This window comes from Diachasma alloeum, unplaced genomic scaffold, assembly GCF_001412515.2.
Source record: "Diachasma alloeum isolate Michigan unplaced genomic scaffold, Dall2.0 Dall_scaffold_00299, whole genome shotgun sequence".
Classification (NCBI taxonomy): Eukaryota; Metazoa; Arthropoda; class Insecta; order Hymenoptera; family Braconidae; genus Diachasma; species Diachasma alloeum.
In genome coordinates this window covers 1,440,827-1,467,417 of record NW_021680438.1, presented here as the reverse complement: position 1 = coordinate 1,467,417, position 26,591 = coordinate 1,440,827, and the positions used below count along the sequence as shown (strand labels likewise).

The 26,591-nt window shown below is 36.1% G+C and overlaps 4 protein-coding genes across 6 annotated transcripts in view; 3 read left to right on the top strand and 1 right to left on the bottom strand.

The window, feature by feature from the left end:
* The window catches only part of LOC107039367 (sideroflexin-1), a 10,770-nt gene extending 899 nt beyond the window's left edge, over positions 1-9,871 (top strand). For both annotated transcript variants that reach the window (XM_015258934.1, XM_015258933.1), the window contains exons 3-5: positions 3,939-4,115; positions 6,668-7,056; positions 9,221-9,871. In XM_015258934.1, the coding sequence (XP_015114420.1) occupies positions 3,939-4,115; positions 6,668-7,056; positions 9,221-9,465 (811 nt within the window). In that variant the 3' untranslated portion in view covers positions 9,466-9,871. The remainder of the gene's footprint in view (positions 1-3,938; positions 4,116-6,667; positions 7,057-9,220) is intronic.
* A 1,914-nt stretch (positions 9,872-11,785) lies between these two features.
* LOC107039379 (39S ribosomal protein L2, mitochondrial) lies at positions 11,786-13,459 on the bottom strand. Its single transcript, XM_015258954.1, has 2 exons — positions 13,215-13,459; positions 11,786-12,612 (listed from the first exon to the last, which is right to left on the bottom strand). The coding sequence occupies exons 1-2, from the start codon at positions 13,453-13,455 to the stop codon at positions 11,858-11,860; spliced, it is 996 nt and encodes a 331-aa protein (XP_015114440.1). The 5' UTR covers positions 13,456-13,459; the 3' UTR covers positions 11,786-11,857.
* A 1,441-nt stretch (positions 13,460-14,900) lies between these two features.
* On the top strand, positions 14,901-20,146 carry LOC107039369 (solute carrier family 25 member 40). 2 transcript variants are annotated; one of them, XM_015258938.1, is made up of 7 exons: positions 14,901-15,240; positions 15,345-15,508; positions 16,583-16,717; positions 17,827-17,989; positions 18,075-18,271; positions 18,363-18,423; positions 19,816-20,146. In XM_015258938.1, exons 1-7 carry the CDS (start codon positions 15,123-15,125, stop codon positions 20,049-20,051), a joined length of 1,074 nt encoding a protein of 357 aa, XP_015114424.1. In that variant the 5' UTR covers positions 14,901-15,122; the 3' UTR covers positions 20,052-20,146. The 2 variants fall into 2 exon arrangements, with proteins under 2 accessions (XP_015114424.1, XP_015114422.1); XM_015258936.1 differs by having other exon boundaries at positions 18,363-18,444.
* Positions 20,147-20,961: 815 nt separating this feature from the next.
* Positions 20,962-23,126, top strand: LOC107039376 (transcriptional adapter 3-B). Its single transcript, XM_015258949.1, has one exon. It carries the CDS (start codon positions 21,208-21,210, stop codon positions 22,594-22,596), a length of 1,389 nt encoding a protein of 462 aa, XP_015114435.1. The 5' UTR covers positions 20,962-21,207; the 3' UTR covers positions 22,597-23,126.
* Positions 23,127-26,591: the final 3,465 nt, after the last annotated feature.

Below are 26,591 nucleotides of genomic sequence, written 5' to 3'. Positions count from 1 at the left end.
GGGGGGGGGGGGTGATTTGGAGACGAAAACTCTAATCAAGGTAAATTCCAAAACAATAGCACCCAAAAGTTAGTCCCTATGAATTTCCGGAAAAAATGATAAATGGCTTAATTTATTGCACTCTCATAAGTCAGTGAGTTTTCCAATCCTCGAGACCCTTGTTGTTGATGCAGGCAACCATTACTATTTAAATCAAATAGGAAATTATTTGTTAATTAATTGTTTGAATCAAATAAGAAATGATTTCACGAAATTTCCATTTTTTAGAGTTGAATATCGGAGAAACTATGTGGTGTAAAATTTTAGAAAAAAATCACCGCATTCGGAATTTATCAATCTATCATGGATTAGTTTTTTAAAAACATCGTAAGAACCGTTTTCTCGTAAGATGGAAAAAAACGAGTCCGGGAGGAGCCATAACCCACATTTGGCATGTGCCTCGCGTGTTAGAAGCCCGCATTTCATTATTTGTTACCTTCTAAACTGTGTAGGACAGCCAGTTAGATTTTGTTTTAATAGCTGGGGACTATTATAAACATTATCTGTGAGAAACATGCGGACAATCTTAAGAAAAACGTGTTTTCTAGGGATATACCTTAAATTTTTGTTTCCGTCGCTTTCTTAAGGATGTTCTACACCCTTTCTGCCAAAATTCACGTTTTTTTCAATTTTTCTGGCAAACTTATGATGGAATTGACGTGAAAAAATATAATGTTTTTGCGTTTTGTCATTATTTAATGACTGACGAAATTTTAAGGTGGTGCGAACATTTTCCTGCGTTTTCTCTAAACTTTTAAAAAGAATCACAAAACTGTAGAAAAAATGCATGAAAATTATCGCACCACTACGCAACTTCGTGAAAAATCGTTATGAAATCGTTATATTTTTTCACGTCACTCCCATCGATAATTTGCCAGAAACATGAAAACAACGTCAATTTTGGCTAAAAGGGTGTCGAACATCTTTAAGGAGTTGTTAATCAAAAAAGTAAAAGTCCATCGCCAATTACCCTCTGTTTGAAAATTCATATCTTTCTCACTTCGGCTGGAGAAATCGAAATGATGACAATCGATTGGGCATTTAATGCACAATAATCTGTAGAAACATTGTTCTTCTACTATCATGCGCGGGTGAGAAAACCCGCAATGAATTTCAACGCGGCGTCAGAACCATACGGTTTCTAATCGTAATGTGCCTCTACACTGATAAGAAAAAAGTTTTTTGATAAGTACCCCTTCACTTGTATCAAGAAACTCATGGCTCGAAAATTGATAAGAAGAAAATATCTTACACTGAAAAAGAAAAACTTTCGTCAAGAGATTTTGTACTTGTCTCAAAGACGAAGATAATTTGCTTATGACAAGAAAGAGATTTCTCAAATTAAGTCCAGTTGAATCAATTTATTCAATAATTTTTATGTTCCAACTACAAAATATTCTAATGCAAAAACCACTTGACTTTGTTCGAGAAGTAGTTTCCTTGGTGTGAACAAAATGCCCCTTATGTTTCGGACAAGTACAAAATCTCTTGATGAAAGGGTTCTTTTCTCAATTTGAAATATTCTGTTCTGATCAGTTTTTGAGCCACGAGGTTCTTGAAACAAGTAAAGTACGTACTTCTCAAAAAAAAAATTCTCAGTCTAGAAATCAGTCGCCGTAAAAAATTTATATCTCCACTCTCATTCAATATCGAGGAATGAACTTGATTGAAATCAATTGGACATTCCATGCCATCATCCCTTCGCCTTGAGTATATTATAGTAATTTTTTTCACCATTCAGTTATCGTTTTTGTTTTTATAAATAAAAAGGTTTAAAAGTCGTGATACAACCCAGGGTATTATGTCACCACCGTAGAGCCAAAGAGACGTAAAACCTGTGCTTATACACAGCCCTTACGCCCTTTTGGCTCTACGACGATGATATGAAACATCAAATCTTGTATATCTCCATTCAAATAGAGCATTAAAATTAGGTTTTTTGATTAATGACGATTTATCGTTTAGTTCTTTCTTTATTATTAACAGCATCCGTCCATCTCCTTTCAAACAAAACATTAAGATCCGAATTTTTGTTTACAATAATTGTTTTCGTTTGAATTTTCCGTGTCAAATCCCAGAAATTTTTATTGTTTAATTTCCACTGAAATTCCACGAAATTTTGTCATTGAGAAATCAAATATTCCATTATTTTTCTGTTCGAATGACCTGAAAATCAATAAAATGTTCGATTTTTCAGTTCCATTTTTCCGTAAAAATTTAGAAAAATCAGGAAAATTCTGCGAAAAATTGAAAATTCATGTTATTTTGTTTTTGAATATTCATGTTCCATTGAAAATTCAATCAAGTTGTGAAATTTGCGCCTCACTGTCACTGAAAACTCATGAACTTCTTCGAATTCTACCTAAAACTTGAAATTTCATAGCCATTTTTCTCCTAAATCGATTTCGACGTCACTCTTATGAGAATTACTACCACATTGTCCGAAAAATTTCAAAAAAATTCTAACAGTGTATGACCATTTATCTTTCAATTCTTTCTTTAAATCGGTGCTCAGTGTACTCACCTCCCACCTCTCCCATGACCGTACACTGTTGCCAGAAGTATTTTCAAACTACTTAAGGATATCCAAGTACTTTGGCTATTTTTTCTCCAGTGAAATGCTTTTCTACTTTTGTAGTCGAGCCTCACAGCTTTCATTTGAGCCCCATTTGACCCTAAGTTTCCGGACATTTTACAAAGATTTTCTTATTTACACTTTGCAGGTCTGAATTTGAATCTTGACATTGAACTGTTAGAAATCATTATAAAAATCTAAAGAAATTTTAGAAACTTTTTTTTTGGAGGAAGATTGATGAAATAATTAAAAAGTTGCAATTTTTGAAAATTACGAGCCTTTTCTATAAATAATTGATAAACAATCAATTTTCTACCATAAAAATCATTTGTTCGGAATCGTAACAAATTTATTCATATTCAGAATTTTACTATAAATCGACTTCATGCCTACAAAAAGGTTTCCAAAGGTTTAAACAATTTTAATTATTTATTTATAAACAACGAATGTTTAAAAAATAATAATTCTGTGCAAAATGAAATTTGAATGACACTGAATATTCATGATTTTTTTCAAATTTTTCTCACGCAATTTGATTGATAAATTTGATGATTGAAAATAATTGAATCTATAGTGCGGTCTGTACCGAACTGTAAAAGATACTTGGATATCCTTAAGGTACTTCCTCAGTGAGTTATACTTGGGGAAAATTTCGCAATGAACTGAAGACCTAAAATTTGGATCATATGTTGTTCAGCACATGTGATAACGATTCCCAAAATTTAAAGTATTTTTTCCACGCGAATATTTGAGATATGCATCGACAAAAACTTAAAAAGGACCAAAATTGGATGTTTGACGATGGATATCTCAAAAATTCGCCTGGAAACAAAATACTTGAAATTTTGGGAGTCGTTTTTAAATATTTTCAACAGTATAGGATCCAAATTTTAGGTCTTCAGTTCATTGAAAAATTTTCACCAAGTATAACTTATTGAGGAAGTACCTTAATTCAAAATCTGTTGATCCATACTTTCACTTAAAAATTGAAAGAACGAGATAAGTCTTAAGTTCATGGCCTCTATAATTAATTTCAATAATTAACACATAAAACCAATACCTAATTTTTGAATTTCTTTTTTCTCAAAACACTCATTAACTCGATCCGCAAGGGTAGAGCCACTTTCAATGGCCTCGAGAATTTATTTGCGCTGATTAAAATACAATTAAATCAGATTGAAAGTTCAGGCGATCGATCGATACAGCAATGTGAACGACCTCGATATTACAAAATTCTACCGCGGGATTGAGTAACGGTGGCGGTAGAATAAAATGGAATTTTTCTAGTGTGAGAAATTACAGAACTTGTCGAATTTGTTCGCAGGAAGGGCGAGTCCCTGGAGCGCTTGAAAATCACCGAGGATGAGTTGTGGAGGAATAAGTACCTCTACGATAGTGCGTATCATCCGGACACTGGCGAGAAAATGCTCATCATCGGGCGGATGAGCGCCCAGGTGCCCATGAACATGATTATCACCGGGGCTATGATGACGTTTTACAAGTATGTATTTCTTTGGTTTGATGGATGGATGGTTTAATGCCCCTCACGATGTACTTAAATACTCTTTAAAAGAATTAATGAACTCTTGTGGAGATAAAGTGTGACCGCAATTCGTGACCCCGGGCCGCGGTTGTGGTCTTGAAATATATGAAATTTTCGTTGCTCCACTTTGAATTCGTCCGCGACGTATGCTATATTTCCCGGCGAAAACAGTTTCATTTGCGACAGGATAGTCATTCTTTCGGGAGTGAAAAAAAATTATTATTATGTCATTCATTTATTTTATTTTTTTGGGAAAATACACCTATGAAAAGATGCAATAGAAAAACTTGGCGAATTCGGTAGAAAATGTTGTTGGAATTCTCTAGAAATTCTATCGGGATTCTATTAAAATTTTAGGGAATTCTATGGTTCTGCGAGTTGTTCGATAGAAAAAAGTCAATAGATTTCGATTTCTCTATATGAATATTCTCTTGGAATTTTTTCTTCAAGACTACTTGGGCATGAATTTTCTACGCTTTTTTCACTCGGATCCTGTAGTGCAAAACAAAACAAATAATTTTAATAGAATCCCCATAGAATTTTCGGAGAATGCCAATAGGATTTCCTTGCAAATTCGGTGAGATTTAAACCCCGCTGGGTTAAACCAAGCGCGCTGTTGCCACTTTGGCGCTTATCGCTGTACTCGCATTTTAAGTGTAGCAGTGAATGTAGCAACACTGCCGCTCGAGGAGTCAGCGGGGACTCACTCGCACCGGGTGACGCGGCGTCGCTCTTGTATCCGTTCGACGATTCTTTAATTTTTTTAGCTAAATAAACTTCCCGAGAAAAAAACGGACAACGTCAACGCTTAATAAAAGGATTGGACTAGGAACTCTAATTTTTCCAGAATTTGTAAGCGTCGAGACACACATTAAAATATAAAAAACCGAAAACGGGCGGCGCCGCGCTCATTGAGCGAATGATCGAGGGTTAAAATAGAAATGCAATGATTACAGGGTGGAATAGACTTCTAAAATACAATATAATGTTATAATTCATCTCTCAAATCTGAAAATAAAATACATCATCATAAGGTATTCCTCAACTTTAAGTCAACTTTTAGTTGTCCCATTTCGAAATTGTTTGTCGAAACAGCCTAATTGTCTAGAGGAAAACGATTTGTTTATAGCGGAAGAGAGTTAGTGCTCTTGTGATTCATCTCTCAAAGTAAAAATAGAGATCAGATTATTGAATGAAACCTTCTTTGATTTTTTTTTGTTGAACAAAAAAATGGAATTCCTACCGTTTATCTCTCCCATTTTTTCCAAAGTAATAATAGAAATGCGGATATTACTGGATTGAATGAACTTCTTAAACACACTAAAACATTTCAATTCATCCCGAAAATCTAAAAATAAAACACAACGTTACGACGTCATTCTCACACTGAGAAAAACAAAGTTTTTTGAGAAGTACGTCTTTACTCATATCAAGAGACTCGTGACTTGAAAATTTTCAAGAGCAAAATATCTTGTACTAAGATGAAAAAACTTTCGTCAAGAAATTTTGTACTTGTCTTAAAGACGAGGCCAATCTCTTGATGACAAAAAAGCGATTTCTCATACCAAGTAAAATTTAATTGATTCATTTAATAGTTTTTTCGCCTTAATTCGGAAATATTTTAATGCAAATCCACTTGAATTATTTAAGAACTCGTTTTCTTGATATGGACCAATTGCCCTTATGTTGCGGACAAGTATAAAATTTTTTGGCGTAAATTTGTTTTTCTTAATGTGCGATATTCGAATTTTCGAGCCGTGAATTTCTTGATACAACTAAAGATGTACTTCTCAAAAATCTCTGTTCTTCTCAATGCAACTTTGAGTCAACTTTTAATTATTACGTTTCAAAAACACGTTCATTTTTAGCAGAAAAACAATTTATTTATAACTTAAGGAGAGTTAATATTCCTCTGATTCATCTCTCATTTTTTCTCAAGGTAAAAATAGAGATCAGATGGCGGTAAGGAGTTGTTCGTTAGAAAATTCGATTTTTCTATGTAACTTATTCTGTTGAGATATTTTCTATAGAATTTCTTCGGCTCAAATTTTCTACGTTTTTTTTGTTCAATTTTCTTGACGAGAAAAAAAATAGAGTGAAAAAAACTTAGAAAATTTGAGCTGAGCAAATTGTATAGAAAATATCTCAAGAGAATAAGTCATATAGAAAAATCGAATTTTATTGACTTTTTCTATTTAATATTTTCTATTGAACATTTCAATAGAATCAGCCAAAAACTAATAGAAAGTCCAACAGAAATCTAACAAAATTTTCTAGCGAATTCGCTAGGTTTTTCTATCAAAGGTTTCGTGCGTGTTGATTTCTATTTTTTTTGTAGACCAAAAAAGTTGGAGATTCTATAGTTCATCTTCCCCAACCTTTTCGAAATTAATAACAGAAATGCGATTGTTACAGGATTCAATAAACTCCCAAAGCGCAATAAAATACTTCAATTCATCCCGGAAATCTAAAAATAACATTCGACGTTAAAAGGTAATTCTCAACTTTAGGTCAACACCGGCTGTGGTATTTTGGCAATGGTGTAACCAGTCATTCAATGCAATCGTCAATTATACAAATCGCAGTGGCTCGAGTCCAATTCCAACGGAGACCCTCGTGAAGAGCTACATCGGGGCAGTCACGGGTGCTGTAACAACAGCCTTAACGTTGAATCGCCTTGCTGCCCGGGGACCACCGTTAGCCGGTCGTCTGGTGCCCCTTGCCGCTGTGGCAGCTGCCAATTGTGTTAACATTCCATTAATGAGAATTACAGAATTGAAGGATGGAATTGATCTTTATAATGAGAAGGGAGAGAAGGTTGGCAACAGTCCCAAGGCGGCCAGAGAGGCAATAGCCTCTGTTACTGTCTCCAGAATTCTAATGGCCTCTCCCAGTATGAGTAAGTAGTATAATCAAATTACTTTTCATGCTTTCAATCTTGATGGAAACGAATCATGTCTCCAATGGAGTTCATTCCTTCAACTACTGTATTATTACATATGAAAGAATTCAACAAAAAACTTTAGCGAATTCGCTAGAAAATTCTATTGGAATGCTCTATAAATTCTATGGGGATTCTATTAAAATTATTGCGCACGGATTTTCCAAGTTTTTTCCGCTATATTTTGTTTCGTTTTGCATTGCAGGATCCGAGTGAAAAAACTTGGAAAATTCATGCCTAAGTATTCTTATAGAAAAAATGCCAAGAGAATATTCATATAGAAAAATCGAAATCTATAGATTTTTTTGGTATAATCAAATTACTTTTCGTGCTTTCAATCTTGATGGAATCATGTCTCCAATGGAGTTCATTCCTTCAATTACTGTATTAACATATATGTAAGAATTTAACAGCTTTCAATCTTGATGGAAACGAATTATGTCTCTATTACGCATAAAATGTCTATTATTGCATATGAAAGTATTCAATAGAAAACTTTAGCGAATTCGCAAGAAAATTCTATTGGAACGCTCCACAAATTCTATGGGGATTCTATTAAAATTATTGGGCACGGATTTTCCAAGTTTTTTCCGCTCTATTTTGTTTCGTTTTGCATTGCAGGATCCGAGTGAAAAAACTTGGAAAATTCAGGCCTAAGTATTCTTATAGAAAAAATGCCAAGAGGATATTCATATGGAAAAATCGAAATCTATTGACTTTTTCCTATCAAATATCTTATAGAATCAGTGCAAAAATAGATAGAATTTTAACAATAATTCCCTCGAATTTTAATAGAATCCCAAGAGAATTTCTAGAGAATTTTTTCGATTTAATTTTTTCGAACTCTGAATATGTTCATGAATTGATAAGATAGTTTGATGTGATGTCAATTTTACATCAATAAAAGATTAATAAATTCAAGGAAATCAAAGATAACGTTTATCGGTTATCAAATTAGCTTGAAAATGCGTAATTTTAGAAAAGGACATGAGAATATACCTAGATTTCTGTTGGCGAAAACAGTTAAATTTGCAAGTTTACGAAAACAGTTAAATTTAAAGCTCATTTGTTGGGATTGGAAAGAAGTTTGTTTTTACACAATTCATCTTATTTTGTTTTCGCCAAATAAAAATAGAGATGAGATTATTTTAGAGCCTCGAGGCACAACTCTGCCTCCAAAACAGATGAGATTTCATCAACTACGTATTTTCATACTCTCAATATCTTTATGAACTGATGAGATTATTATGGATCTCTTCAATTATTGCGTCATAGTTTGACGTCACTTCAAAGTCATTCATAAAAATGAAACTGCTAATCACGTGTGAAGACGAATAAATTTATACAAATCAAAGATAACTTTTATCCGTTATTAAACTACCTCTAAAATCCCCCCTGCGATGGGGCTATGTATCTCAAATGCAGAAATTAATAATAATAATAATAAAAATAATAATAAAACTACCTTCTAAATTCGTAATTTCAGAAGAAGATATGAGGACAGTTTTCAAAAACAACAAAAATCTACATTTGATCAATTTACTAGGGAAAGCTGATTTATTGGGATTGGAAGAAAATTCCTTGTTGTATCATTCATCTTACTTTGTTTCCAAATAAAAATAGAGAGAAGATTATTTTAGAGTCTCGAAGCAATATTCCGTATTTTGATTTAAAAAAAAAAAATTTTCATACTAAAAACATGCTACTCTTGCCTTAATCGACCTTTCTCATTTTCTAAGAAAAATATAGATAACAATGAGAGTATTAGGGATTTCACGTAACGACTTCTGCCTCTAAAACCGTTGAGAAGATTCCATCAACTGCTGTGTTATCATACTCTAAATATATTCATAGACTGATAAAATTATCATGTATTTCTCCCATTATCCCGTCGTAGTTCAACATGACTTTGAAATCATTTGAATTTGTAAGAAATTTTGAAATTCATTGTTTGCATTTATAAAAATCAAAGATAAATTGCTCCCATCTTCAGGATAATGCCTCTTAGAACCAAATTTCTTAAGATCAGTAACTTTATCCTGAAACTACTTACAAAAAACTATTCTCTCTCTAATGGATTATATCTGCAATGAATTAACAACTATTATTTTCTTCTTTCCAGTTTTATCTCCAATATTGATGACATCCCTGGAACGTCGAAATCTCCTGGCAAATGCAAAGTGGGCAGCAATGCCAATTCAGCTGGCAGTCTGTGGTATCTGCCTGACATTCGCGACCCCTCTATGTTGTGCTTTATTCGCCCAACAAGTGCCCATATCCATAGACCGTCTAGAGCCCGAGGTGAAAGAGCAAATTCTGTCTCGTGATCCGAATGCCAAAACCCTCATTTACAACAAAGGCCTATGAAGAGATTTTATTCTCAAAGAAAATGCATTTAGATGTACTCAAACGGGCACTGCCTCATTGTTGAATCACGAGTCCGCCCACATTAATTCCAATTATTTTCAACAATTTTGTGGTGCGGATGCATAAACAAGATTACCAAGCATTTAAATGAATCATCAGATTTGTGAATGTTGTTGAGTAAAAGCGGATATTTCTAGATTTGAGTGACTACGGTTTAATCTCGATGGTGAATCTCTTTGGAGCTCTATTTTCGCTCCAACAAGGAGTGATTGGTTGTAAGGGTGTAATGATGTATGTACTTATGCGGTTGACCCGCATGGCAACGCTACAAGACACCCACACGGCTTGGGTAGAAACGCAGACAATAATACTAAATGAATAAAAATATCAGTGGTATAAATGGAGATTAATTGTGTTATTCAGTTAAACCTCTATCCTCGTTTTATTCAGGGTGTATAACTGTTCATCTTGGAGGTAATCAGCCGGGGAGATGAAAACCCCAACAATCCATTGGTGAATTTCATGGAAATTGTGGGAATGATGAATAAATTATTATCACATTCCTTTTTACGAAGGAAGCATTCTTCAAGATTTCCAGGATTTTTTTCGTATGGCCAAACGACAATTCGCAGAAAATTTTAGATTCAATAGATTAGATACTTTCTTAATAATCATTTTAAGACCCGGGTGGATTATCTTTCGAACGCTACCTCAATTGTTTTTCCATCTTCATAAATTAAAAAAGTAAAAAACAACTGAACATTTTCAAAGAGCGTTTTTTAAATAAAAATTTTAAAAATAAGTCCGATAGAGAGGAGATAGTGAATGGATAATTTATCACGGTAACTAACGGTCTGATAGCCATTGACTGCTGTGACAAATGACGATCTAACAGCCATTATATACATCAAATTATTCATTTGCAATTTCCTCCCTATTGGGTTTATTTCGCAATATTATTCAAAAACCCTCTATGAAAATGTTCAGCTTTTTTTCAACGTTTTATTGATTGGACAATGGACAATCATAATTTTCGGAGACTCCAGGGCCATGTAAAACTGAATAGCAATTGGAGATCATTTCAGATTATCAAAATAAAAAAACAATCAAGATCACGTGCGAAAGATAATCCACCCGGGCCATAAAATTTCTACTGCTCACATGAATTCATTGAAAAACTCCTTCATTAGGCCATTATGCGGTCACCGTTGGCAATTCTACTAATTAATAGGCAGAGGATGTAAATGAAAAACCGTGTGCAGTTTGAGGCCAACGTTTCGAGAGTTAAATACTCTCTGATAAAAAATAATGTCAAATCAGCATAGCAGTTAAATCACCCTTATGAGGAGAGTATTTAATTCTTGGAACATTGGCGTCAAAATGCAGATGGTTTTTCATTTACATCCTCTGCCTATTAATTCGTAGAATTGCAAATGGCCTAATAAAGGAGTTCTTCGATACTTTCTTGGTGTTTTTTTAAATTTAGTTTATTTACATTTTTGAGGGAGTGGTTGATCTGTGAAGCCCTTTTGAGAACGGCAAAATTACCTGAACTCTATGAAATCTAACATGGAACAGCTCCAAGTAATAAGGCAATTTTTTTAGTTGAAATCCCTTCACATTTGTGGATTGAAGATTAGAACTTCCACTCAAGCTTGAGTTGACTTGTGTACTGAGTGATTTTATCTTTTAAACTATGAAGGTTTAGGTTTGATTTTCTGTTTTGAACCAATAAGAAAGCTTTCAAGTATCTAAAAATAAATAGAAAGTCCAGTTACTGAGGAAAATTTCAATTAAACAAATTTAATTCAACAAATTTCGATTTTAAAGATTACAACCGTTTTCCCTTAATAACTTGAAATCCTAGTAAATGTCCATAGTTAGAATTTTATCAGAAATCGATTTCGTTGAAGACAAAAAAGGTTTCTAGAAGTTTAAATTTCCCTTATTCATTGATAGATTTGCAAAATGTGATTGGGCTGACGTGATTAAGATACTTGCATATTTCTAATTGTAAAAACTCTTGAAATTCTGCAAAATATCAATTCTCCTTCTGATAGACACAATTTCGTCATGCAAGTGGCAACTTTCCCATCTTGACGATGTCTCTAAGTGCAAATCATCAAGATGAACTACTAGAACTATGCAAGAATACAAAATTTCACTCAATGGAAAATCTAATAAACTGAAAATCTACTTCGTCATTGAAATCTCACTATAAATCATAAATTTCGTGAATAATTTAATCTCCCATTGAGTAATAGATCATAACTTCTGCTCGAATACTTGAACTTCAATCACGAAATAAAAACCCCAAAAATATCAATCGAAAGTACTTTACTGAAATTACCATAAAACAATTCAATCTCAACATTCTTACACTCCTCTTAAATTACCAGGGCCTGAGCTCCTGTTTCTTAATCTTAATCGGCACCGAGGGCTTCCTGATGCAGTCAAGATTAGTATTGAATGCAGAATGAGTGAGCGTCATTTCTTCGACATGGATTTCCTCGCCATCAGGATTGTAGTACTTGATGGGACGAGGTGGTTTGATTTTCCTTCCAAAACGGCCAGTCTTCCTCTGCCAGAGACCACTCCTGGGTCGATTCCCCAGCTCTCTGTTCCTCTGGGCACTGCCAATGGGTGTGTCTCCATGGAGAACATTGGATACGCGTCCAACGCAAGCTAGACACGTGTAGTGGAGACTGAAGAGCCTCTTGCTGGGCATCTGAACAACGACACGATCAACTCCATCCTTCCGGATGATGGTGCCTGATGTCCCTGCAGCATTGATCAAGGTCCCCCCCTTCCCAGGGAACTTCTCGATGTTGTAGACTACGGTCCCCACTGGGAGGGCTCCGAGGGGATAGGCATCGCCCTCGAAAGCTCGCACTGGCATCCGAGGAATTGCTCGGGATGTCCTGATTATCTGGCCTGGCTTCATGTTCTCGGAGGCCAGGTAGTATTTTATCTCAGAGCCATGACCCACTAGAGCTATGTGCGCTGTCCTGCAGCCCTCCTCGAGGATCGCGAGAACTTTTTCTTCTTTTGGGGGGACCTCTACGTCTGTTGGACCGTCTCGCTTCCACTGGATCCAGTGGAATTTGTGCTTTATACCTCCTCCAATCCCCTTGGCCACGACTCTACCTGTTTGAGTATTTTTTCTTCATTCGATGTGGAAAAGTTTGGTCTACACGGAGAGAAAAATAGTATGTGCACCTAGGAAGGAAAACAGGACATCAATACACGCGGGTTGGAATGTCCTGTTTTTCTCCCTTGGTGCACAAGCTACTATTTATTTTAAGCAACAAGCCACTGATTTCGTTTCGGGGTGGTTTTCAATGAATATCTCGAAATTGAAGGGAGAGAGAAGATTTTCTCGGAGAACCTTTTTTGTGAAACAAAATCAGAGCTACAAAAGAGCTCTCATTTTGGCCTGGCCAAACAGGCATAGGGGAGGGTGGGGTAAAACGGACACTTTACTTATTTTAAATTATTCATAACTCAGAAACAAATTGATCAATTGAGCTCAGTTTGGACTCGTCACAAAGGGAAAGAATTGTTCTTCGTATTGAAAGAAAAATTATTAAACTTTGTCAACATTTCAACCCCTCATTAACCCAAGACAAGGAATCTAGGGAACCCCAGAGAAGGAATCGTCAATGCATATATTAATTTATTGCTCAACTCATAAAATGTCTCCTTGTGTGAAATTGAGGATTGTGAAAGTAAATAAACAGTGGATTTACCAGTGATGGGGTCCCTCCCCGCGAGATTGGTAACTTGCAAAGGCTCCACGGTGTACTCATCCTTGAAGTGGACGAATCTACGGTATGCCTTGCCATTGATTCCTGGTTTTGGTTTTTCAATGAGCCTCCAGGACTTAGTCCCTCGAGTCAGCTGCACTTGACACACTGCAGGTGAGTGCAGGAGGACTAAATCGGACAAGTTTTTTGCGAAGACACTTCGGAGCACCGCGGACATCGCCATGTTTTCTTCCGACTGGACGTCGGACGCGAGAGAACTCCGTCGATAAAGCAGGATGCTATTTGAATTGAAGAGATGAATCTCTTCCCAATTTTCGGAGTGTCGAATGGTTTCATTTTTGTTTAATTTCACTTCAATTATAGTACAATTAACTATTCCAGAATGAACAATATGCAGTGGCATAAACGTGTGCTATATGGAAAAAGGTCGTATTGACCATTTTTGAATTTTTAGATATTAACGAGTGGAAAAAGTCGTATAAGGGAGGGCAGGGTAAAATGGACACTTTTGACTTTTTAAAAAATATTCATGACGTATTGAACTGTTCATGAAATGGAATAATTTTATTTTTCAATTGAAAGAACAATGATTCCTCTTTGTGATGAGCTTAGACTGAACTCAATTGATAAATCTGTTTCTGAGTTATGAATATTTTTTAAAACGTCCAAAAGTGTCCATTTTACCCCACTCTCCCCTAAATAAATAATTTCTGAACGACTGGGCCGCATCTTTTTTTATTTATTAAATGTCGATGAATAGAAAAAATAACTTATCATATCATCATCATTCATCGTATGATTATCCCCGAGTAGTATTATTAACTCGCCTCCGGCTCGTGCTATAAACCTCTCACGAGCCAAAAAGCCCTTTTCCCACGAGTATCGAACGATATTTTTCATCACAATGTGTGGAAAAGGGACGTTTTAGGCGAAGCGTGCCTAAAAAGTTATTTTATGCCACTCATGCCTGAAACCGGCTGAATTAGACACGAGACGCGAAGCGTCGGTTTCAGGCTTCGTGACATAAAATTTTGTTCAGTACTTGTTGGGAAATTTCGTCCTTAACGTGTGTGGTTACATCACTCGCCTTCGGCTCATGCTGTAAACCCCACACACGTTAAAGACGATATTGCCCCACACGTGCTGAAATATACTATTTCCGTGCTCGTAACGAAATATAGGGGAGGTTGGGGTAAAACGGACACTTTTGACTTTTTCTAAAATGTTAATGAGGGGTTGAAATGTTGATAAAATTCAATAATTTTTTTTTCAGTACAAAGAAAAATTCTTCCCCTTTGTGACGAGCCTAAACTAAGCTCAATTGATCAATTTGTTTCTGAGTTATGAATAATTTTAAAAAAGTCTAAAGTGTTCGTTTTACCCCACCCTCCCCTACTATTATGGAATATTCAATGGAAGTAGAAATCGTCTAGAAACTAACCCCCGTCCAGAAATTGACCTGTTTACCCTATCAGTTCTTTTTCTAAATGGAATGAACTTAGCGAAGACCCAGATCTCATAAACAAGAGCATTTTTAAATTCAATTAAAAAACAATAATAAATTGGGACAACACAATCGCCCTGAGCATGAATGAAACATCAGACACCACAAAAAATTGTCTCCCCCATTCTGCCGCATTCAACTCCACACCGCACGGTTCAGTCAGTCACGTGCGCAGCACGGGCATGAGTGTGTTATTATCGGTTCCTAACGACTAAAAAATTGTAGCCGAAGGTGAAGTACATTTTCCAACATGACAATTGATCTCACAATGAAGAAGTACACATTCTGTCCCTATGCGAATAATTTCTGTCCAGAAAGCGAGTGAAATAACGTGTTATCGCCAGTGCAATCGAGAGAAGCATTCGTGTTGGTGTCTAACCTAGAAAATGTCGAGTTTAAACAAAAATTTCAGTGATATTGATCTCGACGATCCGAGGTATCGCATCAGGCCCTACCAGCAGATGATTGCGTCCTGCACTGGGGCATTGATAACTTCTCTCATGGGTAATTTATTTATTTAACTCGATTTTTGGGAGTCACTGCATGCGGAAAGTTTATGATGCAACTCTCGAGCCCCTCGTGGAAATTTACCCTCTGTTTTCGTGCAGTTACACCTCTGGACGTTGTCAAGACGAGATTGCAGGCTCAGCAGAAGGCCATGCTCTCGAACAAGTGTTTCTTGTACTGCAATGGGTTGATGGATCATTTGTGTTCATGCAACGGAAAACTGCCGAACTGGATGAGGGAGAATGGAAAATTCAATGGCACTTTGGTAACTGAATGGATTAGGGGAGGGTGGGGCCACGTGGACATCTGAGTAAAAAGGGTCCTCAAAAAATTCGCGAAAAAAACATTTTTTTCAACATTCAAATTTTTGAAAATTGTTTCACTGGGCAATATTGACGGTAGGCGGAAAAAATAGACCAGGAAACACTAGCCCACACACCCAAAACGTGCTAAAACCCACCCAACTTAAAAATTTCCCTTGGTTTCTTTTTCCATGGTCTATTTTTTCCGGGATTCAATATTGACACCGGCTAAATACGCAGAGGATGGACGAAAAATTGACGCTCAAAAAATGGTTAATAATCGAATTTTAAAAAATGACTTCTTGGCAAAGTTTACAGCCGAAAAATTATTCAAGAGTGGGGTAAAATCTACACCTGAAAAAGTTGGTCCTTGTCAACTTTCAATCAAGAAAATTTTCAACAGATATTTTCCAACAGAATCGCGTCGGCTCCTTTTTAAAGAGAGAAATTCGAGTTGGAAAAAATATTAATAAATAATCTTCAACTCTATTAAATTTTGCATTGAAGGATTTCCTGTTTTACTATTGAAAAAATTATTTATTTTTTTCAATGAACTATTGCGCGCCCTACACAACTGAACTTTTGTCCATTTGCGAAATTTGTAAGATGTCTACTTTTCTACTTACACAGGCAATCGCCATAAAACAATGATAAGAGGGGAGGATAAATGAGCAACGAAAAATTTGGTTTAATAACCCCACGACAAGAGTCAAAAATGAGTTTTTTTTTTTCAATTTGAAAATAGCAGTCATGGCTAGTGTTTCAGAAATTGAATAACATTGTTGAAATATAAAAAATTGAGGAAGAAATGGAAGTGTCCATTTTACCCCATTTTTGCTTTCTCTTATGACTCCTACGACGCAGTCTTATGACAATGTATTGGTTATTATAAACTTCAAATGAAGTCGTAACAGTAGATTTGATGCAGTTCAACTCTTTATTTAAATGGGGTGTCCAAATCGCCCCACCCTTTTCTATATGATTTCCTCAATTTTGAGAGGAAGAGTTTTCTAGGCTTTGTTTTAATGCACTTGCAGGATGCCTTCGTGAAGATCGGACGGAGCGAAGGGGTTTTCTCACTCTGGAGTGGACTGAGTCCAACTCTTGTGCTTGCTGTACCTGCCACTATAGTTTATTTTGTCTCTTACGAACAACTGAGGTTGTATTTGAAGGTAAATTACCATTCACACTTTTATTTTAACACGGAAAAAAACTGCAGGTATATATATCTATAATTTTTTCGAATTGTTCCGCAATTTTCGGAAATCAATTTTCGAAACCTACCTTTTGGAGATTATTGATCGTTAATCCGCAATCCGATTGAGTGCGAATACTTTCTCGAATGTATTGTTGCTACTAGAAAGTAAATATCTATTTCAAAAAACCTTACATAAATTTTTGAGTGCTGCAAATCCACTACGATACTGCAATACTACGAATTTTACAAGTCAGAATAAGTCGACTTAACTCCCAGGACGATAGTTGAGAATGAAATTCAGGATTTATCCCGTTTCTCTCGAAAACTCGTGTGCCATCTCAATATGCTTGAATAACCTTTTAAATCGCTCAATTCAACTCAATAAAATTTATTCAAAAGAGTCCCCGGACCATAAAAATCTTCCAATCAGCAAAACAACAGAAGTAACTCGAATGCTCCCATATCGCTCCGAGAAATACGTTGTTCAAACAAAAACCAATGCACACGCTGTTGTGTTGGTGCATTGGCCTTTTTACTCAAATCATTTATAGGGAATATGTAATACAATGTATAGAATGGTTTTCTATCAATAACTCATTTTCGAAAAAAAACAACTTATCACTCTTTGCCGCTTCGCTACTGAATTCAATACCTAATATGAAAGTTACCATCAGTGTCAAAATTTTGTAATAAATAATTTGTTTCTGGATGTCCCGAATATACAGGGTTACCCTAGTAAGAAAATTTGGTGAATTAATTTCTCACACTCGTCAACGTTAAAATTCATATAAGAAATTATCAATGATGAAAAATTCTTTCTTCGGGCATTTTAAATTTACTTATCCTCTTTTCAATTTCCAATTTCCCTAAATTTTAAGGATTCAATCCTTAGAAATTCAGGTACGAAATGTCTTAAATTCAGAATTCTATCGAATTCGGGAATTCTACCTATTACATTGATTTTTTGATTTCTTACTCGTTAAATTTTCGAGTGCTGCAGATCCTCAACAACCCAAATCTTTTTTTCTCTGTAAAAACTTCAATCATGATAAAGGCTATGAAAATCGTGTGTTTCAAATTCAGGACAGTTACAATAATAAATTCAAAAAGAAAGAAGCCCCTCATGATCAACCAGCCTGGATACCCGTGATAGCTGGTGCAACAGCACGTGTATGGGCTGCGACTCTGGTCAGTCCCCTGGAGCTTATCAGAACGAAAATGCAATCACAAAAGCTCAGTTATTCAGGTAATAAATGACAACCTAAATGGCAAACTTCATTGCTGATACTTTCATTTGCTGATTTAATGATAATATTCATATGAAAATGCAGAAATGGGACAGGCCTTGAGAACTGTGGTTGAATACAGTGGAGTATCGGGACTGTGGATGGGCCTCAGCTCCACTCTACTTCGTGACGTACCTTTCAGTGCTATTTACTGGTTCAATTACGAAACGATTAAGAGATGGTTTCCCTCAGCCCAGCACACATTCACGTTTAATCTTGCTGCAGGTGCTACAGCTGGTTCTGTGAGTTAATCAAACGCTTGGGAAATAAATAAATAATATAAGGGGAAGGGGATGATGAATTAATTGTTAATTTATTTCGTTGGGTTTTCAGGTTGCAGCGTTGATAACTCTGCCATTCGACGTTGTTAAAACACATCGACAAATTGAAATGGGTGAACGTGAAATTTATAACAGTAATTACGAATAGACATATTACCCTCTTCCTAAATGAATCCCAATTAATTCAGTAGTGAATCTGATGGATTAACTGTTATGAGATCTTTGTCTCGTGTAACTGCTAGAAATTTTTGGAAATTTCGTGGAAAATATGGGAAAAATGTTTATGAAATTTCAAATTTTAGGTAGAATTGAAGTAAATTCATGAGTTTTCAGTGGGAGTTAGACAGAAATTTCATAACTTGATTGAATTTTCAATGGAACATGAATATTTTGAAACAAATGACATGATTTTTCCATTTTTCCCTAAATTTTCATGATTTTTCCAAATTTTCACGGAATAATTGAACTGAAAAGTCAAATATTTAGTTGATTTTTAGATCATTCGAGCAGAAAATTAATGGATTATTTGATTTTTTAATGATAAGATTCCCTGAAATTTCCATAATGAGCATAATTCAGGAAGAGTTTCTGGCGAATCTAAGGAAGAAAAAAACATTCTCATAAGATTTTTCTTATCGATCTTAGTTTTGCTCTACATAAAAGGTTTTTGAGGAAATTCTGTTTATTTTCCATAGATGGCAGAATATTCCTCTAAAGGTATTATGAACAGAAGAAATAAATAACTACAAATATATAAAAAATTTAAGAAATCTCGTCAAAATTCGAATTTTGATTTCACATACATTTCGATAATATTCATTTCATTCAGGAGTAACACTCTATGGCAGAACGATTCGCAAGTTTTATTGAATACAATAAGTATAATAATTACTAGTTGTAGAACACTTTCATACTACTCCTGCAAATAAACAAAAAACTCGAAAATGAATACTGGGATCATGAATCATTTGCTTAAGACATATTTTTCTGGAACGGAGATTCAATAATGAACTTTGGTATGGCACATAACATTTATTTAACATCGTTCTGATAATACATATCAAATGAAACCGAATGAGTGCCTATTCAATCCTCTATCTCAATAATTAGCTGAGTGAGAGAAAAATAAAAATTCAATTATTGTGACGTATAAAAAATTTCGATTTATTTTTAAAACATTAACGTTCATCAAAAATGAATCAGCTAGATATGATTATTGAATAAAAAAATGATTAAAGAAATGGATTTAAAAAACTCGTTGAAAAAAAATTATGCGATGTTCTTCTCATTCTGAAAATTCAACGAGCATAAGTTGTTCTTATACTTAAAAAAATGTAAAAATTTTCATAAAAATCCATTCAATTCCATTCATTCGCTCCTGAATTGAACTCCCAAATTCCTCTCCAAACGGCCAATTGATTCCCTTATCTAAATACATTGTTAAAAATTCTTTATGATCGAGCTCTTAATCACAAAGATAATTAATGCCTGACATTTTCCCGCAGACAATCCCCAACGCAGTGGCAAGACCGCGAGCGTATTGAAGCGAATCTACCAACAGAATGGAATTCGCGGCCTCTACACTGGTTTAATCCCCCGTTTAGTCAAAGTCGCCCCAGCCTGCGCTATCATGATTGCGACCTTCGAGCACGGCAAGCGCTTCTTTTCGGCTTACAACCGTGCACTCGATCACCAGAATGACGTCCACTTCATTGGACACAAGAACAGGGATCTTAAATGACAAAATTTTAAAGAAGGCTTGAGGATAGCATTGAAGACATGATTGTAAATAATTCGTAAAATGAATAAAATAAAGATTTATTTATATAAAACGTTTATTTATAGAACTGATTATTATCTAAAAAATCCCCTTTCCACGTCTGAAAATCTTGCAACGTACACACTCTTCATGCATATATGTAGGATCATTTGACACTTCTCATAATAAAAATCACATACTTCTGCCTCAAATTCACTTATCGTTGCAAATATGAGCGAGTAAAATTCCATGGGTAATCTACCTAAACATCTAAAAAACAATTAATTTACCGGAGAGATTTTAGACTGTTTTAACCGCGAGAGGAGGCATGTAGCACGTCGGAGAGTCGAACGATCGTAAATGGAGCGAAATAGAAGGCCAATTTGCCTCGCGAGTGTCAAACGTTAGAAGGATACCCCACAAGGGTCAAACAACAGAGCTAGACAGGTCAATTTCAAGGGTCAAACGACCACAGGGGTCAACCAGGAGAGGCAAACCGGACAATGACAACGGTCCAATGATCATGAGGCTCACTCAGGAGACGCAGGCAGGAAAATCGCGAGGGTCCAACCTCGCGGTTTTCTTGGGTATGTTTCGGTGTTCGTAGTTTATAAAAAAAAATGTTGGCGTTTGACCCTCACCAGGTATGACTCTGTTAACATTTTTTCCCATCAGATAAATTACCAATATTCCACTAAATACCGTAGAAAATCCGGATTTTCAGTGAAAAATTACCCAACCCTGCCTCCACGCCATCACAATAGCAGCTCCAAACGAAAAAAGTGCAGTCACAACAGAAAAACAAATCGTTACCCCATCCAAACGGTTCTCAAACCATCTCAAACTCTCCACAAATGCGCGGGAAGCGTCCGTCCCCACTCTTCCCCCAGCAACCGCCATATTGGAGTAGTAGTGCGTTAATTTCCCCAATAATTCCGGAACAAGCCCCCAAAATACTACCATGCAGGTATCAAAAACCCCTGAAAAGTGCTCAAGAATGTCGACTGCGTAAACTCCCCCCAAAATCCGTCCGGAAACCCCCCCGCCGTATCACCATAGTAACCAGCGCATAACCTCAGTGCTCCGAAGCCACCCCGAACTGTTGAGTAATAGTCACAAGTCAAGTCTCTCGTAAACAATGTCAGGCAAAGGTAAACTCAACACCAAAAAAACCCCGATAAAAGTGCGTGACAGTGTTAACAAAGTGCAGACCCCAGTGCAGAGTTCGGACACAAGTGCAGACTCTCCGGAGATGGCGTCAGCCCTGCCAGTGATAAAAGTATGTGACAACAGTAAATTATTACCGAGATACACGAGTATCCTGCAGCGACCAGTGGACGAGGGTGTTGGAATGGAGGACCTGGATATTTTGCAGCTGGAACTGGAGACACTGTTGTCGTCTGTGGTGGTGAGAAATCGAATGCTCCAGGAGGAGATCTCGTGTCTCTCCTCAGCTGAGGAGCGAAGGGACAAGAGATCGAAGAGTGGAAAGGGTCTGTCCCCCTTCGACAAGAAAATTCGCGACGAAAAATCGAGGACGAAGGACCTGAACGTCAAGACACAGTCGCCCTTGCCAGCTAAATTATTCAAAGCAAAGTCGACTGGCAGTTCTTCCAATCAAATTGTCCCCAATCCCCACGAGATCGTGAGGATCGAGGGCTCCAAGACGGATATACCAAAGCTCCTGCTGCCTAAGAACGACACGACTAATAAATTCTGGGCCTCGGTGGACCCTTATTGCTCTGACATTATGCCAGATGATATTAAACTGCTGGAGGAGCTGATTGCCTCTCACTCGGACACTGGGGACTTCAAGAAGATTCCACCGTTGGGGAGACACTACAGCTACCTCTGGGCGCACAATGATCTGCTCCAGGAGGAGGACGCTGCCAATCCCAACAGGGATAAGAAGAAGGGGCGGTCAGATGTCTCGGGGCTACTGGCCAAGGCTGATAAGAAGGTCAATGGCATGGCTGGACCCCTCACACAGAGACTGGTCTCTGCTTTGCTGGAGGAGAATGTTTATGTTGCTAATAATAACAGTGATAACAAATTGTTCAGGGATGGGGATCCACCGGTGCTCAGGGATCTCTCCATACAGAATTCAATGAATCTGGAGCTGAGGATGCACAAGGAGCTGGTCGAGCAGGGAATCCTCGAGCCTGATGTCAATAGGAAAAATCAGGAGGACGATGAGATTCTTGCGGAGATCAAGAGGTGCCAGCAGGACCTCATGGCACTGTCTAGTCATAATGTAGCACAGTTGAAGAGACTTCTCAATCTGGCGCAGGAGGAGAGCAAACGTCAGGCATTGAAAAGGAAAATCAGTGCTGCTGATAATGAGGTTGTGGAGCATTATAAGAAATTGATTGTGTCGAAGCAGAGGAAGACACCACTCACGAGGAAGGAGCAGGAGAAGGCGTGGACCTGCTTGAGGGAGAGGGAGGGCCTTCTTCAGCAGCTCAATGGGCTACCGTCCAACAGCATCGGCGAACCTGTCAATCATGCTGTCAATTTGACTTCGTAATTCGACGGTGATGCTAATTTATAAAAGACTATGTGGAGGAAAATTTAACGAGGGGAGAAATTCGTTCGAGAACTGATTGTATAAATAATTATCGGAATAAAATTATGAAATGACCAAGTGAATGGATATTGTTGGCCGTTTAATTTTTTTAGAAATCATTTGGAGGGGTTTGATGGTGATGGGGGTGTGGAGGTGAATCTAGAATTTTCCTCATTTTAGAGGGGCTTTTTTTGGATGAATGAAGAAATTTTTGAGCCGCAAAGTAAGCACTTGAAAATTTGAAATTCAACGACCAGAATATCATGTAATGTCAAGGAAAAATGACAAGAGAATTTACTATTGGACAACAACCATTTACCGTTCAACAATGTTGACGGACCTGTCAACTATAGGGTCAATTTGACTTCGTCATTTGTTGGTAATGCTAATTTATAAAATACCATGTGGAGGAAAATTTAATGAGGGGAATTTATTCGTTAACTGACTGTATAAATAATTATCGGAATAAAATTATTGAATGACCAAGTGAATGGATATTGTTGTCTGTTTAATTTTTTTTAAATAATTTGGAAGGATTTGATGATAATGATGGGAGCATGAAGGTGAATCTAGAATTTTTTCCATTTTAGGGTGGCTATATTTCATGGATGAACGAAAAAATTTTTGAATCGCGAATATTTTATTGTTTAATCAAGAATATTTATCCTTGAATTAAGCAGTTGAAAGTTTGGAATTCAACAACACAAATTCGTGAATGAAGGATAGTATTTAGGATTCGAAAATTGTCGTTTTTCTGTGAAAGAAGTTAATTCTCAACGTCTTGCTAACAATTAACTCATCTTAATAGCATGTCATGTCAAGGAAAAATATCAAGAGATTTTATTGTTCGACAAAAAGGATTTCTCGATATTCCTGGGTTACCCTGCAACCGTATCGATGGACTTGTCAACTAGGAGGTCGATTTGACTTCGTAATTCTTTGGTGATTCAAATTTATGAAAGACGATGTGGAGGAAAATTGAGCAACGGGAGGAATTCATTCATGAACTGATTGTATAAGCATCGGAATAAAATCATCACATGACCAAGTGAACGAATATTGTTGACTCTTCATTTTTTTTTGCTTATTAGAAATGATTTGACGATAAAGTTGAGAAAATTCTTAATTTTAAGGCCTGGATGGATTATCTTCCCAACGTTATCTTAATTGTTTTTACGTTTTTATAATCTAAAATATTTTCCGTTGCTTCCATTAAATTTTATATTTTGAAGGAGTTCTAAAAATTACAATTGCACAATAAAAAGAAACTAGAAAAAAAACAGAACAGTTTTTTCATCTATTTTTTTCCATTGCACAATCATAATTTATGCTATGTAAAATTGAATTGCAAGTAGAAATTATTTCAGATTGTCAAAATGAAAAAAAAAATGAAACCATCAAGATCAGTTCAAAAGAGAATATCTGGACCTCAGAACATCTCTCCTTGATGGATGAATTAAATATGCCTCTAATTTTTGAGTCGAGAATGTTGTAAAGAATATTTATTCCTGAATTAAGCATTTGAAAATCGATCCACAAAAGAAATTCTTGAATAAAGGATAATATTAATGATTCAAAAATGGTTTGTTTTTCTGTGGAACAGCTCAACTTTCCACATCTTGTTAAAGATTAAAGAAACAAGTTTTTTAATCGTGAATAGTTTATTCTTTGATCAAAAATATTTATCCTTGAATTAAGGGTGCCAAGTGAATTTGGCGATGACCTTGAAAATTGATATTCACCAACAAAGTTATAATTTTTTTAATTAATAGTATTAGACAGATGGTGAACATCGGTGACAATTTTAAAATTTTAGAACTTATGGATGTCGAGAAATTAAATAAACAAAATCAGTCTTATACACGGCCTCTTATGGAGTTTTGATTAAATTGAACGTTTCAACCCCCTAAGAACTCAAGAAAAATTTGAAAAAATTTGAAGATATGGGGAATGATGTGTTCGATGTGATGGCGACAAAAAGCAATGGGGTACCGGGGTGAATAAGAGAGATATTTCAACCCGCCGTACTCATTTGATCCCATGCTTTCTCGAGGTTCGTCACGCGAAATAGAGGATTTTCCGCATTTATTTTCTCGATGTCTAGTTCCGGTTGCGGGTTTGAAATTTCGTCGGATGGATGAATACATATATTATATTTCTCCAATGATGGAGGGAAAGAAAAAAATTTTTTTGAATCTTTCTTCAAATTCACTTGGCACCCTTAAGAATTTGAAAATTTGGAATTCGACAACATAAAAATTCTTGAATGAAGGATAATATTTATGCTGAACAAGTCAGTTGTCGATATCTTGTTAAAGATTAACTCATCTCAAAAACATGCAATTTTCAGGAAAAATGTAAAGAGAATTTTTTGGTGAAGAAAAACCATCTTTCGACATTTTCCCCTAAAATCACTCGTTTCCAAGACAAACGAAGAGAGTGGAGCAAAGTGGACACTTAAACACTTTTCCTACGTTCATAAGTAAAAGACGAATTCAGTGAACTCTCAGGTTCATCACCGAACAAAGTACGAAATTGTCTCGTAATTTTTCCACAAGAAGTAAAATCTTACAGGAACTTGTCGACTTATTGTGCTTCCAAAATCAAGAATTCTTGAACATTCAACTATTTTGATGGAGCTGGTGATGCACTCCACATATCAATTTTTATTAATATTAGCGCGTACGTCGCGCGTTTAAACATTCTAGTCGTAAGAATCCTGTTTTGATGGATTCCACGTGGCCATGAAATTCAAATATTTGATCATATTGACATCGTAACATCAAAACATTACATCATACCATCTTTTATCATCTAGCAAAGTTTGAACTGAATAATGTGATGAAATATTCTTCATCAAAACACTCCGCTATAATTGTATAAATCGTGAACTCAATTTATCAATTGAGTTCAGTCTTAGCCCACCACAAAGCGGGAAAAATTGTACTTTTCATGAAAAAAGAATTATCTGATTTTCCCAAGAACTCAATGAATCCATTTTGCCCCGTCCACCTCTATAAGTAATCATCAAAAATCTGTAGCGAAGCGGTAAAACGATTCAAATCGACTTAGCTCTGAACTGAGTTTCCGAGGACTGTCTCCGAATCTAAGAGAGATAGATAAATTTTCGTAATAGCGTTGTTTAAAATGCAGCAAATAATTCATCATTAAAAGGTACCGGTCTCAACGGAAAATCTCGAGTGACTTCGGGACTCTCCGGTTCAGAATCAAATCACGGAGTATGTCGCCAAATATGAGTTCAGTACACTGCATAATATCACAAAATTAATTTTTTGCATCACATATAGCATCTCTTAAGGATAAAACGCTTGAGATAAGAATTCCGCATAATGCGTTAGACCGTGTAAGAATCCTGTGAAATGTTCGTGACTTGAACACGAAAACTTGACGATAAAGTGACAATTTATTGCCTCAAGAAAGCATTTATTAAAGATGAGACAACTACTAAAAATACTAAAAGCTTCGATTCAATGAGTCATGGATCAGAGACTTTCATATTGAATGAATACAGAATTTATACAGGGGAGAACCTTCAGATATTTCTAAAATATAACCGTCATTCCAAATCGCAATGAGTTTGAAGGAAACCAATAACATCTTTTCCTTCTCTCAAACTTACTTTGTCTCTTCAGGAATATCATCCAATTTCCAGAAAAAAATACCATCTTTTCAATCAGCATCATCCTCCTTTTGCCCGAAGAGCGCCGATTTCTTGTCTGAAACCCGCCATGAGTCGATCGAATATGCATGCGATGTTCTCCACTCAAGAAATTATTTTTGTCATATTATGTAGATTTCGATCCGTGTAGCAAACAAGACGCGTGGCTTGCGCCACTAATAAAGTACATCACCAGTGAATTTTTGCAATTCGCGTGTATTTAATTTTCACTTTTTCCTCACACTTCCCCCCAATGCCCCCTAGCATCAGTCAAATC